This window comes from Ailuropoda melanoleuca, chromosome 10, assembly GCF_002007445.2.
Source record: "Ailuropoda melanoleuca isolate Jingjing chromosome 10, ASM200744v2, whole genome shotgun sequence".
Classification (NCBI taxonomy): Eukaryota; Metazoa; Chordata; class Mammalia; order Carnivora; family Ursidae; genus Ailuropoda; species Ailuropoda melanoleuca.
The window spans coordinates 42,014,829-42,032,137 of record NC_048227.1 but is presented as its reverse complement, the minus strand read 5'-3'; the positions used below and the strand labels follow the sequence as shown (position 1 = coordinate 42,032,137).

Sequence of the window (17,309 nt, the reverse complement as noted above, 5' to 3'; positions counted from 1 at the left end):
CAGCATCTATTGAAAGTTTGAAGATCAGTGTGTTTCCTCCTGTTCAGAAAATAATAATGCATAGCTTTCACTAGAGTTCTTTTCATTTCCAAGGCTCTCTTAAATATCGACTAATTAAATAAAAATAGAGGAAGCCTGGCTACATAGCCTCTCTTTGAGGACCAGCCCAATGGACTTAGAATACACAGTGATTTGCTGTACCTTTGAAAACAGAAGCAACTAAAAATCTTTTATTATTGGCTATAATAGCAAATGACATCTCTTATTATGCTTGGCAGCTGACATACCAAATTGCATTTTAGTTGCTTGTTATACATGAAATAGTAGGATATGAATCGACTAAAAATGAGAATTTACAGCCCTGGGACATGGGATATCTGACATCTAGGGGTTGCCATGACAACTCATCAGGATGTTGCTTTGTAATCTTTTGGATTAGGTTCTAGCCCAGGGTCACTGGATTGGAATTGGAGGGGGGATTGGTGACAGGATGGGAATGTTGTATCTTTACTAAACAGCACTGAATTTGCAGTTTGGTCATGTTGCTAAGGTCAAGTAGAAATGACATTGAGGGAGTGCTTAAACTCTTCAGAACCTAGACAAGGTCACATTTGTCAGCGAGAATATTCAGATGGAGTGGTCTGAGACTCAGCAGCTGAAAGACAGGATTTCCTGTCCTAGGTTGGTGGATAAAAAACATGCAAGTATCCCTTAATAAATTAACACCCTGTACAGTTATATGCAAATGAAGATTTGGGAAATTAAACCCTTTTTACAATTGTCTTATATTTTGAAATTGGACCCGAACATCCCCAAGGAAACAGTTTGGCCACAAAGCAAACCACGGCTGTTTCTAGTGTTCCATATCCTCCATCTCAGCCGGAAATGGCCTGCAGGGTGTGGAATTTGGACCAGGGAAGGGAATTGGGCAGAGTAAGGAAGGAAGCGGTTGGAAAACAGGGCAACACATTCCTCATCTCACACTGTCTCTGACTGCACGTACCATATCTCCTCTGATGATGTACCTCCCAGACATGTTCCTCACCAGGGATGGTCGATGGAGGGAACCTGGAAACTAGAGAGCTCTGCTCTGAAGTCTGATCCCAGGTCTGCCACTACCAGTGTGATCTGGGACAAAACACATGGCAACTCTGGGTTCCCCTAAGAAGGGAGGGTGTTGAGTTTCCCCAGGATGTCATGTTCTGCTGTTTATCATCATGTGGGGTAGGGCCACATGTCCACATTTCTCTTTTTTGCCATGAGGCTCACATTTCCATCATTACTTTGCAGTAGAACAACCCTTCCATGGCTAGTGGGACCGCCTAATAATTAAGACAGAGCAAAAGGATTCCTCCCCATCCCCATAATATTTTAGGTCTTATAATTGTGGCTTTCTGCCATGCAATGGAGAGAGGATGAAATCTTCCTCTCTGCCAGTTCCAGGGTTTTCCCGTGACCACCACCATCAGCATCAGCTTAGCACCTACTGAGTGTTTCTGCATGGAGACAGTACTACACAGTTCATATACATCTTACCGTTTTATGCTTATGACAGATACACACTTGTCTGTGTACATGTGTGATACATATAATATGGAGCATTTGCTATGTACCAGGTGTTACGCCAGATACTCACAATGATCCAGTGAGGTGGATTAATGGATTGTCAGGTAAGCCCCACAACAAGTGTCTTATCCATTAGCGCCATTTTTGCAAATTAGGAAACTGAACCATAGCTAGTAACTGGTGGAGCAGGGATTTGAGTCCCAACTGTATGGCTTCGGACTCCTTTCTCTTAGACTCTCTGCTGGTCGATCTCCACATTCCTATGACATAACAGTCACCTTGGAGGGGGCTGGTTTAAAATATATGGATCCTGGGGTCCCTCTGCAAACCCGTAAGAATGTCTGGGGTTGCAGCCTGCATTTGGTATGCTAAGAAGGAGCCAGGGTAGATGACACCTCAGATAGAACACTGGGGTTATTTGGTTGGGCAGTGGCCTGTAGCCCCACAGCCAGCAGGTGACTGGCCTAGGCCTTGCATCTAGGCTGCTTACTGTAAAGCTGAGTACCTCAACAGCACAATGGTCTATATCCCAGTTGTGTTAGTGTTGTCAATGGGGCTTACCTATCGTCGTGCCCAGTTTCCCTTTCCTAGTCTAAAACCCAAGGCCTCAAGTTCATCAGGAGTCTTCTAAAGACTGTGCCTTCTTATTTGAATCAAAGTAATGATTTCCCACTTAAAAGTGTCAAAGTTTACTTTGACTCATCACCATGACCACCTTTCATGTAAGTTATTGTGCTCTTTCCTGATTGAGCAAAACGTTTACCAGCAGAGTCTAGGACAGTGGTTCCAAACCCTTGATGCATATTAGAATCCCCTGGGAATTTTTAAGAGCTATGGCTGCCTGGTTCCCACCCCAGACATTCTGATTTTATTGGTATGGGATGTGACCTGGGCAGTGGGATTTGTAAAAACTCTATAGGTGATTCTGATATGCAGCAGAGTTTCACCCACTGGTTTCGGACTTGGTCTGACCTATGTTCACAGGCATGTTGACTATGGAATCTCTTCTGTGGACCGAACTCACTTTTCACCTCTCTGACAGTGCCTCACCACCGTCTCCTGCATTTTAGCTAGCATGATCAATTTGCATTAAATTCCACCCAGCTCACTACCTGACCCAGAATTCTACCTCATTGTCAAATAATGGTTTCTCCCACAGATTGTTCTTCTGCTTGGGTGCTTGGAGCGGTACTGGTGACATGTCTGTGAGATATCTTTGTAAGGCTCTCAGCCTCAATGGACTCTTCTCTTCACTGTGGGATATGTCTCTTTGTCTCTTTTTAAATCGTTTTACCTTTTAAAACATTTTCATGATTTCAATGCATGTTGCCTTTTTCTTCCAGGAGCAAAATAAGCACCTCTTCCACATAAGGCTTTATAATAATAAGTCACTTAGGAGTCTTTTCCCCAAACGGTTAAGCATCGGATTGACTACAGACCGACAACAGCTGACATGCCCTGTGGTGCTTCCCAGTTGATAAAATCTTACATATAGCAATTTGGTGGCAAGTTGGAGATCACATAGGGGAAGACTGACTCAGACCGTGTCGTCAGAGAGTTTAGAAAAGTTTGATTAATTTAACCAATTGGAAAATATCGTGGGATTATAAAAGCATATTAAAGTAGAAGGGTAAATTTGTGGACAAGTTTGCAAATATACTGAATCTAGAAGTTCATTGTGCAGTCCGTACTAAGTCTTAAACTGAGATTTTTAAGGTGAGAGAGATGTTGTTTGGTGGGTAAGAGAGATGGGCAATTTGCAAGCAGAATAACTTGGGTCAACGGCTGGGAGCTAGAGGGTGGAGCGCTGGTCACCCCTGGGCCAGCTAGCGAGGCAGGTGTGAAAGGTATAAACTAGGTATGGCAGGTAAGGAGGAAGGATTGCTGAGGTGGAGCTAGTTGTTGTGTGAGATTTAATAGCAAGAAGACTTAGGAAGACCTGAAAAATATGTGTATGTATGTATATTAGAAGGCATTCTGTTTTTCTTTGTCCAATTGTTGAAGTCCAGTGGGTCTGTAATCATGCCGGTATTATGGATTGCTGAACAAGACTGGTAGTTTGGGTTGGTTTTTACACTTTTCTTGAGGATAAAGCTTTTGAAATTACACTTTGCTCCTTTAGGTTTAAAAATTTTCTCATTCCGATGTCTATGTCTTGCTGCTGTAATCCCCAAGAAAAGAAAAGGAGGTTAGGACGCCTCTCTTTTGAAATAGAAGGGTCAGAGCAGGCAGGGGGCTGTCACGGTTGTTTCCCTTTGTTCAGGAATTAGAACATGTGAGCAAGTGGTTCCACCCCTCATTTTGTGAGCTGTTTTCCTCCGAGATTTCCTAATTTTTCCCATGACGTTTCAGCCTGTTTCTTCACAAGATTGTAAGGCCTGAAAGACCTCATTGTTTTACGGGAGTGCGAGCTCATGCACATTTGCTGATCCGGCTGGCTGGGGTCTGAGTGTGGGTGGGACGCGGCTGGCGGCTGATGCAGACTGGGGAGTGTGTGGAGCATAAATTCCCGAGAGCAGCAAACACTTTTTGTTTCTCAGGAGTATATTATAGAGTGACTTTTTCTTCATAGACGGTGCTATACTTTTAAAATCTTTTTCACAAACTATAATCTGCCCCGATTGACAGAAATAGGGCTGTTCTCGTAGGCTAAGGGAAGTTTCTTAATGGCAAATTGGATTGAAATTTCACTTCATCTTCAGATTTATGCAAATTTTGTTTTCGTAATACATACTCCTCGATGGCCTGGCCTGGATTGTTGTGCGCTCTTGGAGAGGCAGCCCTGCACGTTCTCCATGGCAAATCCCAGTCAGTGAATGCTTTGGAGGGTCCAAAATATTAATTATAGTGGGAGGGAACAAAGCAATAGTAGAGGAACCCCAGCTAAAAGGTAAATAGATTCATTGAGTAAAGGAAGTTGAGGTTTTAATGCTAATGAAGTTATTTTTTTAAATGAAGTTTTTACATTGTCTTAATGCTAGCTTCTGAGGAACTGGGATCTGTATTTGATTAACAGCAATATGCCAGTAGAACACCCTACGTTTATATCTGAAGCAACATTAACATTTTGAGCCAGATTTATGCAATTCCCCATCACTTTTAAATGTTCTCAACGATAGCGGGGACATAGGGACCTAAAGTCAGTGTTGGGAGTAGATTGCACACATCCCTTCACAACTCCTGCTTCAGTGAGTCATGTTGGCAGCTTGAAATCAGTTGTGGTGGGAGTATTCACACCACGGACATCCGCAGACACTACGAATGGGAGCTCTCCACTGTCAGGGTCTGTTCTTCACGTGCAGCCACGCAGCACTGCCCAGAGAGGAATGTAGCAGTTACAGAGTCTCGGGGTGCCTGGATGGCTCAGGCAGTTAAGCGTCTGACTTTTAATCTCCGCTGAGGTCTTGATCTCAGGGTCGTTATACTTATAAAAAAAAAAGAGGAAGAAGTTAAGGAGTCTTCTCCTGAGGCAAATAATGTAGTGTTTCTACTCAGCAAAGTAGCCAACATGAACCTTTTAGAATATAAACAAGGCCATGTGGCTCCTGTGCTCAAAACCGTCCCGAGGCTCCCCATTTCACTTGGAGTAAAAGTCTCACGGTGGCCTGAAAGCTGTCCATGCTCTGGGTGCCCTGCAGCTCTCTTTCCTCACTTCCTCCAGTGTCCTCCTGGCACTCGTGACCAGACCCTGATCTCACCCCTGTTTCTGTAGAATGTCCTAGGCCTGCTTCTATTCTAAGGTCCCTTTCTAGGGCCATGGTCCTCAGACTTTGTGCGCATCAGAATCTCCTGGAGGGCTGGTTAAGACAGACTGTCACCTGCCCCTCCCCATGGTTCTGAGCCAGTGACACGTTTTCAGGAGCTGCTGATGGTCCTGGGACTGCACTTTGAGACCCACTGCTCCAACCCATCTCTTGGTTTACCTCTCACCTCCTTCAAGTCACCGACCCACTTGCACCTCCTCACCTCCCCTGACCATCCTATTTAAAATCGCAGCCTTTCTCCTCCATTCCATTTCCATTGTACCTGTCACTTTATAACAAAAATAACTTATCTATCATGTTTCATATTTGTGTTTAAGGTCTGTCTCCCCACCACCACTCCCCCCTCCACTAGACTCTAAATTCCATAAAGGTAGGGGTTTTGTCTATTTTCTTCATTGGTATATCTCAAAGTTTAGAGCAGCACCTGGCACATCGTAGGTGTTCAGTGAATAATGTTGAGAGAATCAGTGAATGAACACACTGAGAAGTAAATACTGTATCTCAGATTTGGGGCCCAGCCGCTTTAATTCAAACTCAGAATCTTAAAAATGTTTCTTCAGTATTGCTTCTGAGCTTTACCGCTTTTAGGATACTGAGGAGTGGTATCTGTTCTTGGCGAAAGTTCAGGAATACCCTGATGACCCTCTAATAGTAGGTGCACCAGATCGTGGCTTTTAGGTTTATATCTTAGCCTCGAGGCCGTAAGCCAGTAGTCTTCACACTCTGGTTCGCAGAAGCTTCCTGGACGTACTTGAGGAGCTCTGCAAAGGTTTAATTTGCGTTTCGTTTTTAACGTATTTTAAACGGTTTTGTGTAGTCGTAACAAAAACACATGCATACTTTAACATGTTACATATGAAATTTTAACACATTCGGACCACCGAGGCATTGAATTAGCCTATCAAGTTAACCTTAAGTGTTTTCTGCTGTTGGGGCTTATATGTTTGAACTTCTTATAAGTTAGTCATTGATAAGGAAGTTCAGCACCAGTGTTTTTCAGATTCCAGCCAGATCATGAATTGAATAAGCAAATTCCTCTTATTAAACATATTTAGCACACTCAGTTCCATGCCAGGCAGAGCTTGGGGGTCTCTGTTGGGTATACGTTTCTGTGTGGAGTAGCGGCCAGTTACACAATAAGGAAACAAAGCGCACATCCCATATATGACATATATTCTGTTATAGGATTCTGTATACCCACTCTACATTTCGTATGCTCCTTGACTGATTATTAAGAAAATCAAGTCGTTGTCAGATTATCTTTAGTGTTAAAATTTAAAATAAAAACATCTTAACTACTGCATTTTTTCAAGCTTTTGGGTTAGTTTGAGGCATATTGTGAGATGACAAAATGAATGCTAAGGAACTGTTATCATTTCCAGTATAACTATCCCTTGCTGTTTCAATCTATTCATTTCCAAAATATGGATACAGAAATTTCCTACAGTGAGTTCCCATAGAAAAGGATTCAGTGTTATTTGTGTCAGTTTTGTTTCTAAGTTTCATATACAAGTAATAAGAATAGCAAATAGCAGAACATTTATCTGAGAATTTGTCTGAATCTGTTTGGTCCCTGAGTTTATAGAGCAGGGATTCAGACAGCAAGTGATACCTATAGTTACCCGTGAACGTCAGGATTTTCTTAACATATTGCAACCAAATTCAAACACAGCAATAAATCATATGCTACGTCAGTTTTAAAAGTCGGTTATTTCTTTTTCTTGCCTAATTGCTCTGGGTAGAACTTCCAATACAATGTTGAATGAAATGGCCAAGAGTGTTCATCTTGTCTTGTTCCTAATCTTAGAGGAAAAGCTTTCAGTTTTTCGCCATTGGATATGATGTGAACTATAGGCTTATCATATATGGTCTTTATTATATTGAAGTACATTCCCTCTGTATCTGCTTTGTTGAGAGTTTTTATCATAAATAAATGTTGAATTTTATCAAATGCTTTTCTGCATCTATTGAGATGATCATATGATTTTTACCTTTTGTTTTGTTAATGTGTATCGCATTGACCGATTTGTGGATATTGAATCATTCTTGGATCCCTGACATAAATCCCACTTGATCATAGTATATGATCCTTTTACTCTATTGTTAAATTCAGTTTGCTAATATTTTGTGGAGGATTTTCGTGTCTATGGTCATTGGGGGCTATCAGCCTATAATATTCTTCTTTTGTGGCATCATTGTCTGGTTTTGGTATCAGGGCCTCTTAAAATGTGTTTGGAAGAGTTCCTCCCTCTTCTGTTTTTTGGAGGAGTTTGAGAAGGATCTATATTAATTCTTCTTTGAACATTTGGTGGAATTCATCAGTGAAATTGTCTGGTCCTGGACTTTCGTTTTTTTGGGAGGTTTTTGATTACTGAATCAATCTCCTTGCTAGTAATTGGTCTGTTCAGATTTTCTGTACCATCATGATTCAGTCATGGTAGGTGGTATGTTTCTAGGAATTTATCCATTTCTTCTAGGTTGTCCAACTTGTTGGTGTATAATTGTTCAGTGTAGTCTCTTATGATTCTTTGTATTTCTGTGTTATCAGTTGTAACATTTCCTCTTTCATTTCTGATTTCATTTGAGTGTGCTCTCTCTCTCTCTCTCTCTCTCTCTCTCTTTCTCTCTGTTTTTCTCTTTGGTGACTGTAGCTAAAGGTTTTGCCAATTTTGTCTATCTTTTGAAAGAACCAGCTCTTAGTGACATTTATCTTTTCTGTTGTCTTTCTAGTCTCTATTTCATTTATTTATTTCTGCTCTAATCTTTGTTATTTCTTTTCTTCTACCTAACTTTGGGCTTCATTTGTTGTTTTTCTATTTTCTTGAGGTGTAATGTTAAGTTGCTTATTTGTAATGTTTGTTGTTTCTTGAGGTAGGCATTTATCACTGTGAGTGTCCCTCTTGGAACTGCTTTTGCTGCATCCCATAAATTTTGGTATGGCACATTTCCATTTTCATTTGTCTCAAGGTATTTTTAAATTTTCTTTTGATTTTGAAAAGACCCATTGGTTTTCACTAGCATGTTGTTTAGTCTCCACATATCTGTGAATTTTCCAATTTTATACATGTAATTAATTTCTAGTTTCATACCATTGTGGTTGGAAAAGATGCTTGATATGATTTCAGTTCTCTTAAGTTTATTTGTGGCCTAACATATGATCTGTCTCAGAAGATGTTCCATATGCACTTGAGAAGAATGTGTATTCTTTTGCTTTTGGATGGAATGTTCTGTAAATATCCGTTAAGTCCATCTGATCTAACACGTCATTTAAGGTCAATGTTTCTTTATTGATTTTGTGTCTGGATGATCTATCCATTGATGTAAGTGAGACATTGAAGTCCTCTACTATCATTGTATTTCTCCCTTTAGGCCTGTTAATATTTGCTTCATGCATTTAGTTGCTTCTCTGTTGGATGCATCAATATTTACAAATGTTAAATCTTCTTGTTGGATTGAGCCCTTATGTAACAACTTTTTTTGGTCTCATTACAGTTTTGATTTAAAGTCTATTTTATCTGATATAACTACAGCTACTCCAGTTTTCTTTTGGTTTCCATTTGTATGAAATATCTTTTTCCATTCCTTCATTTTCAGTTTATGTGTATCCTTACATCTAAAGAGTGTCTCTTGTAGGCAGCATATAGATAGGTCTTGTTTTGTCATTCATTCAGCCACTCTTTGTCTTTTGACTGGATAATTCCGTTCATTTACGTTTAAGAACACAGTATTGGAAGTCCTAGCCAGAGCTGTCAGGCAAGAAAAAGAAAAGAAGAGAGGCATCCAAATTGAAAAGGAAGAAGGAAAGCTCTCATTATTTGCAGATGACATGATATTATATATTAAAAACCCTAAACAATCCATCAAAAAGCAATATACAGATTCAATGTAATCCCCATCAAAATCCTACTGGTATTTTTCACAGAAATAGAACAGACAATCCTAAAATTTGTTTGGAATCACGAAAGACCCTGAATAGCCAAAGCAATCTTGAGAAAAAAGAAGAAAGCTGGGGGCATTCTACTTCCTGATTTCAAACTATATTACAAAGCTATAGTAATCAAAACAGCATGGTATTGGAATAAAAACAGACAGATAGATCAATGGAACAGAATAGAAATCCCAGAAATTGACCATGTATATTTGGTCAATTAATTTTCAATAAAGGAGCCAAGGATATACAATGGAAAGAGGATAGTCTATTAAATAAATGGTGTTGAGAGAATTGGAAAGCTTCATGCAAAAGAATAAAACTGGACCCCTATCTTACACCACACACAAAAATTAACTTGAAATGTATTAAGGACATAAATGAAAGACCTGAAACCATGAAACTCCTAGAAGAAAATATAGACAGTAAACTCCTTGACATTGGTCTTGATGATGATTTTTTGAATCTGACAGCAAAAGCAAAGGCAACAAAAGCAAAAATAAATAAGTGGGGCTACATCAAAATAAAAGGCTTTGGTACAGCAAAAAAAAAACTATCAACAAAATGAAAAGGCAACCTATGGAAAGGGAGAAAATAATATGCATTCCTATATCTGATAAGGGACTAAGATTCAAGATATATAAAGAACTCATGCAGTTCAATAGCAAAAACAAACAAACAAACAAAAAACCCCCACAAAAACAAAAAAAACCCACAGAAACAAAAAATAATCTGATTTAAAAATGGACAGAAGATCTGAATAGACATTTTTCCAAAGAAGACATACAGATAGCCAATAGGTACATGAAAAGATGTTTAACATCATTAATTATCAGGGAAATGGAAATCAAAACTACAATGAAATGTCACCTCATACCTGTTAGAATGGCTGTTATCAAAAAGACAAGAAATAACAAGTGTTGATAAGGATGTGGAGAAAAGGGAACCCTTGGATACTGTGGGTAGGAAAGAAAATTGGTGTAACCACTATGGAAAACCAAATGGAGGGTCCTCAAAGAATTAAAAATAGAACTTTATTATATGGCAGTTCCACTTCTGGGTGTTTATCTGAAGAAACCAAAAACATGAATTTGGAAAGATATATGTACCACCAATGTTCATTGCAGCATTATTTACAATAGCCAAGATATGAAAACAAACTAAGTGCCTATTCATGGATGAATGGATAAAGAAATTCTTACTTATATATATGCATATAAAATATATTTTCAGTGGAATATCATTCATCCATAAAAAATGCAATCTTACCATTTGCAACAACATGGGTAGACCTCAAGGGCATTAAGCTAGATGAAATAAGTCAGGCAAAGAAAAATTCCAAATGGTCTCTCTTATATGTGGAATCTTAAAAAACATACAAAGAAGCTCCTGATAGGTGCAGAGAACAGACTGGTAGCCGTAAGAGCTGGGGTGTGTAAAACAGGTGAACTGTTTTTTTGAATCAGAAAAACATGTTTAGGTTAGCTAATAAGCCTACTACTCTCTGAACGCCCCACCCCCTACTATCTGTAAAGTTCTACTGAATATACTGTAAGAAATAGTTATAAGTTATACATTCTGGAAAATTTTGTAGGCCTCCTTTCACATCCTTCTAATAATATACTTAGCACTTCCTTGTAGCTTGTTGTCTGTCTCCCACACTATATCGGAGCCCCTTGAAAGGAAGAATTGTGTCTCATTCATGCCATTTGTTGGCGTTACCTAGCACATGGTGGGTGCTCAGCACATGTTTATTAAATGACATTGCATTCCACAGCAGAGGGAAGCAAGCTTGAAAGGAAAAACACAAGCTCCTCTTAAATACACCATTAGTAACTTTACACTAAGCACAATGTTAGCACTAAAAAATTGATTTGACAGTTCCATGATTTTTTTCTCCTTTATCTCATGTACAATCATTTGTAGTTTTATGAATTCTTTCTAGAAATGTTTTTTGACTCTGACCCTTCCATGCCATCCTACTGCCATGCCATGCCTGGTCTCAAGTGTCATCCTTCTCTTCATCTCTTGCTTAGACTGTGGGAGCAGCCTGCAAGCCTCTCGCAGACCTAGTCTTCTATCTACTTCACACTGTTGCTGTCCCCAGCAAGTCCTTTGTTCTACAGTGTCTGTAGGATAAGGGGTAGACCCGTGTTCTCCAATACAGTATCCACTAGCCATGCGTGTCTATTGAGCTCTTAAATTGTGGCTAGTCCAGGAGCTCCTGGGTGGCACAGCGGTTAAGCGTCTGCCTTCGGCTCAGGGCATGATCCCGGCGTTATGGGATCGAGCCCCACATCAGGCTCCTCTGCTATGAGCCTGCTTCTTCCTCTCCCACTCCCCCTGCTTGTGTTCCCTCTCTAGCTAGCTGTCTCTATCTCTGTCAAATAAATAAATAAAATCTTTAAAAAAAAAATTGTGGCTAGTCCAAATTGAGATGTTATAGATATAAAACCCATATCCTATTTTAAAGACCTAGTGAGAAAAAAATATGTAAAATATCTCACTAATCATTTTATATTGATTACGTGTTGAAATGATTATATTTGAGGTAAATTGGTCTAGATAATGTATCATCAAAATTTCTCCTATTTTTATTTTTTTAATGTGGATATTGGAAAATTTGAAATTGTGTGTATGGTTCACTTTATATGTCTGTTAGTCAGTGCTAGTCTTAACTGTATCATGACATTTCAAGTTTCTTATAACCTGGCCTCAGGTCATAGCCTTGTGCCCCAGCCCTTCCTGACCCCTTCAGAATTTCTCATAACTCCCAGATCTCACCAAGCCTATTTATACTTGTGGGTTTTTTTTTTTTTTCATACTCTGTTCCTTCTTCCTGAGATGTCCTTCCCTTTTGTTGTTAGTTCTAATAATCTTACTCATATTTTTAGGACCTGATTTAGTTGTCGCATGCTGGTGAAGTTATACCCCGTTTCCTCAGACAGAATTAGCTACTTCTCCCTATCGCACACTCTTGGTGCCTCTGTTACTATGCTCACATTGCTGAGCTGCCATGACATGTCTTCTTAACTAGGCTTCTCAAGGGAAAAGGCTGCAGCTTATTCCTGTGATGACCCATGAGGACAGTATCTGGTGTGTACTAGACATTTAATCGACATTTATTAAATTAATGTATGAATTAATGTAATCCTACTGCTGCACACACTGATCTTTTTACATATATCCAGCCTTGGTCATGTGAACCATTGGACGTGGAAAAAATTGGATGTTGAGGTGGACAGCACTGGACCTCTCAGCCGTGACCCCAACTTCAGATTTTTATGTTCAATAAAATGGCCTCTTCATCCTCACTGGGTGACTTACAGTAATTAAAAATTGTATATTTGAATTTATGAAATCTATGGATGAGAGTACAGACCGAGAATATAAAATGACAGTATAAATAAATGGCACTTTCACTATTTTGTGTACAGGGATTTCATATAAGATTTTTTTCAGTTGAAGATTCCACTTGTAAACAAGGTTGAAAGTTGCTGTTCTAATCCTAAATTTCATTTCCATTTCCACCCCAAAGGTTACATAGTTTCTAGTATCATGTGAGTTCATGTAGCATAAGACTTCTCAACTCTGGCTGCATGGTAGATACAGCTGGGAAGCTTTCAAAAGTACTGATGCCCAGGCCCACCCCGGGGATCCTGCTGTAATTGGGCTGGGGGAGGAGTACCTAGGCACCAGTATTTATGAAAAGCATAAATATCTTGTAATAAATTGATTCCACAGGTGCTTAAAGAGCCAGGTACACTGTAAAAATGTTGAAGTTTTTAGGTGGTCATTTTTCTTTCCTTTTATTAATGATATTGTGAGTAAAGGTAATGCGATGTTATTTTCAATGTATGATTTCAGGGTCAAAAACAAAATTTAATTAAACCTAACTTCTGTGGACAATTTCCTAAGTTGTCTGAAATTAAAATTTCCCCATTCCTGTCATTCTCTAAAACCTGCATGTGGCAGAATTTCAATGTCCCTTATTGGTAGAAATGGCTAACAAAAGATCGATTTTAGATCATGGAAAGAGGACTGACAAGGGCAGTGGGTGTAAAGTTTGCACTGGTAGTGGCCTCCCTGGTGTCCTTGTTCGCCTGAATAAACAGTTCTCCCATGACAGAACCTCCATAGACCTGCCATGTTGATAAAATCTGACATTCTGCTTAATCACTTTTTAATGACATTGTTCCTTTTGTTCTTAGTATGTGAGAAACCAGTGCTTTTTTTAAGGTGTGGGAAAGAATTAACTTCAATTTCCTAATGCACATATAATTCTTGTGGGGACAGGAGAAAAAATTACCTAATTTCTGTTTATCAAAGGTCTTTTCATAAATTTTTAAAAAGTTACTAAGTACCTGAAATCTTAAAGTGGAAAAAATGTGGTGACACGGTAAGAAAATCCTATGAACTCTGATAGCATGTTCCATGTCCTTGGTGTATACTATTAAAACACAGATGTAAATTAGCAGACGTTTTGCAAATTATGGATTTGTTGAAGTGGCTGGCTCTTTAGGAAAGAAAAAAAGAAAGAAAAACACACACACTTGGGATGGAATCCTTTAGGGCATAAAAAGGAATAGAATCCTTTAGTTAACTTGGTTATTTGCAGCCGGTATGTCATCTGTGAGAGACTGATGTCATGCAGATTGAATGCAGAGGCAAACTTGTGTGTGTGTGTGTGTGTGTGTGTGCGCGCGCGCGCGTGCGTGCTTTAAAGCCCCACTCCCAGAATATGAAGTGAGTGTGAAGGGCACCACAGCAACCCCTGGATCTGTCAAGAATGTACCTATTTTTAACAAACTGGATCAAGTGTCAGCCCTCAATAGGAGATGAAGAAGGGGGTAGAGACCTTGTTCTACAGCTTCAGCGGATGGTAAACGGCCCTCTGGCGTGTTTACAATACAGCTGTGCATTCTTAATGGCTCTGCCGCTGCCGTGTCAGGTAAAGTTTTCTTTGCACATGATGAATGGCAGAGAATTCTTTAGCAGAGGGAACCAGAGGAGCTGGGAGGAGGAAAAGGGAAGGGAAGAACTGAAAGGAGAGAGAAAAAGAAACACACAGCTCCAGAGGGAGATAGTCTGTGCTTTGCAGTTGCTTGTGTGGATAGAAACCAGATGGTAAGCTGGAACACCCGCTTGGCTATCTGAGGAGCCAAACATATGGTTAATGGTTGGGAGAAATAGCTTTCAGAGCCAGGGCTTTGCTGACTGCTTCATATTACAGATTGTTACAGTGTGTCATTACATTGCCAACCTAAGTGCTTAATACCCACTGCGGGCGCTGGGCATACACTTACAAGAAGGACTTTTAGCTCTTTGCTGGCGCTGAGTGCAGGAGTGACATCATAGGGAGGCTTAAAATGTCTGGTGTTGGGAGGTAGGGAGAAGAGTAATTTTGTAGTGGAAACAACATTTTTTTTTTTTTTTGCAAGCCAAGCCTTCACTCCACTGAACTCTACTGTTTTTCTGAGAATATTTTTATGCAAGAATCTCCTCTCTCTCTCTCTCTCTCTCACACACACACACAGACACACACATACACACACACACACACACAAGTGTTGAAACAGAAATCTGAAACACAGGCCATGCCCCCCGCCTCCTCCAGTGGATCTGACAGCCCCCTTTCACCTGGAAGACACATCACTGTACTCACAGGGCCTGCATTTGAAGTTTCTGTTTGGGGAGCTTTGGGCAACAGCAGGCCTGTGTTATCTAAGGAACTGCTGAGCCCATTCATCTGCTTTTCACGGCCCGCTTCCTTTTATTTTTAGCCAAATCCGTCAGGCCTGACAGGCGGGTAATTCGAGCCAGAGAAAGGGCAGAGCTCCAGGTCCTTTCCACAAAGCAATTCTTCTCCTCCCTCCTGGGAGGGCTCCAGACTTGGCCTGCTTCAGGCAGATGGATTTGTTGAGTCATGTGAGATCATTTACACAAAAACACAGTGAGGCAGTGGAAATTTAAAAAAAAGAGAGAGAGAGAGAGGGTGGGGGAAGAGGAAAGAGGAGGGAAGCCGGGGGAGTGTGTGCTGCCGTGGCTGCTGGGGAGCATAGGAATTTTGCAGTGAGGCAGCGAGACTGAGGAATGCTCTAGATTCATTTGTGTATAAGGTAATGTCTAGTTTACACAGCGGGGTGGAGCCAGGCTGGGGAGGCTCCTCAAACTACTAGCCTGTATTTAAAAGAAGAAGGGAGTGTGGGGAAACTTTATTTTTTATTTTTAAAGCAACACCCTCCAAACAAAGACCACACTGTTGACAGCACTGGGTTCCAGTAGCAGGGAAGTACCAGCAGAATGGTTTAGAGAAAATGAGTTTGCTCTGTGATGTAATACAAGTTGGCTTTGTCCTGACTCCAGCATGACTGAGGCAGCAAGGGAGGGAGGAGGGGAAAATTGGAACAGGACTCTTGGTTAATGGTTTCCAGAGATTATTTACCAGGACTTGAGTGCAGGGAGGAAAGTGGGATAATGTGGAGAATTACTTCGAGGTGTACCATAATTGCGGTAGGTAAAATAAAGTCATTACTATGGCTTCCTTGCTCAAGAGGAATTGAGCAATGATTTTGAAATGCCACGGAAGGTATCATTTTTCCCTACCCCAGTATTCCTTTTCCTCTGGCTTCTGGAACATTCAAAAAAGCCCAATTCTTGCATCATGGTAAACAGTATTAACAGTTAGTGAATCAGTTTTGTTTACTTTTTATACCGCAAGCCTCTAAAACATTCCATTAAAAAATTGTCTTCTGCTCATTCATGAAATTCTTTTTCTTTTTCAAATGTGCTTGCATGCATTAGCTGTGCTTGGAAGCAGATTTTTCCTTCTTTCGCTGGACTGAAAGATAGTTCAAGAGAGAATAACGACTGGGTTATCTAACCGATGTAGTGAGAGTATACTATGAAGGGGAAAGGGAATACTTTGATACAGGTTCAGAACATTAAAAATGGGAAGAATTTCAAAATATGCACCATGATTACTTTCATTGTGACACATTTCTGCAATTCTGCATTTATTTAGAGCCCTACTACGCACCTGTTTTCCTCAGTCAGTCTCCCTGGAATGTAGGTCAGCATCACCATGGTTCCTCATACTTGTTGATATTGTAGAAGTTGAAACATTTTGCCATTTTTTCCAGAATAGATATACTCAGATTATATATATGGTTTTAGTAATCATAGAACTTAGCTCATAAGTTCCTTCTATAAATATTCACCACTCAGTTATGATAGTAAGCACTCAGATCACACTGTTACCTAGAATAATACAGCACTCACAATGGTCTAATCTAATATCGAAGCCGTTCCACTATTTTCCAGGTAGTTCTAATGATCTCATTCCGCATAGGTAAAAGGTAGTTTTCATTTATTTTACTCGAAGAGAGAAATGCTGTATTTTTGTAGTTGTTAATTGTGCACGTTCTGGCTGTAGGATATCAACATTAGTGTTATGTGATTAAGAGTTGTCATTATTTTGGATGACCCTGGCTGCTTACCTGTGTTAGAAATCACAGCATCTACAGTGAAGACCTAAAAATACAGCAATGATTAGATTTTCCTGAGGACTCTGCATGAGCTCTATAATGGTCTTGAGATTTAAAAAAAAAAAGCGTATTTATCACAGAAATTTAGTTAACATCTTAGAACTAAACATGGATGTATGTTGCTTAGCTAAATGTAGTCACTATAAACATCTATATGATCCGGGATTTTGTTTTTATTTTGAAATGGAAGCTTTTTTGTTTACAAGTTCATTAAAAACTGAAAACTGTTTCTGTAACGAAAAAAAAGTTTTGTCCCTTCTTTTACACCTATCCACATCCTTGAGTGTTCCCTCTACATCCGGGTTTCTCAGTCTCGGCACTGTTGACGTTTTGGACTAAATAATTCTTTATTATGGGGCTGGTTTGTGCATAGTAGGATGTTCAGCAGCTTCCCCGGACTCTACCCACTAGATGCCAGTAGCAGTCTCCCCAGTCATGCCAAAAAGAAAAAAAACAAAAAACAAAAACAAACACTTCCCATGCATTGCAAATGTCCGCCGGGGG

General features: G+C 39.9%; 1 protein-coding gene across 12 annotated transcripts in view; it reads left to right on the top strand.

Moving 5' to 3' along the window:
- BACH2 (BTB domain and CNC homolog 2) overlaps window positions 1-17,309 on the top strand; it is a 376,418-nt gene that overhangs the window by 84,631 nt on the left and 274,478 nt on the right. The window contains exon 1 of one of the 12 annotated variants that reach the window (XM_034670836.1): window positions 13,995-14,209. The exons of 8 other annotated variants lie outside the window; for them this stretch is intronic. In XM_034670836.1, coding sequence (XP_034526727.1) covers window positions 14,048-14,209 — 162 coding nt within the window. In that variant the 5' untranslated portion in view covers window positions 13,995-14,047. Of the gene's footprint in view, window positions 1-13,994; window positions 14,210-17,309 lie in introns of those variants that run through there. 3 more of the 12 variants (XM_034670837.1, XM_019805786.2, XM_034670827.1) reach the window with 3 other exon arrangements.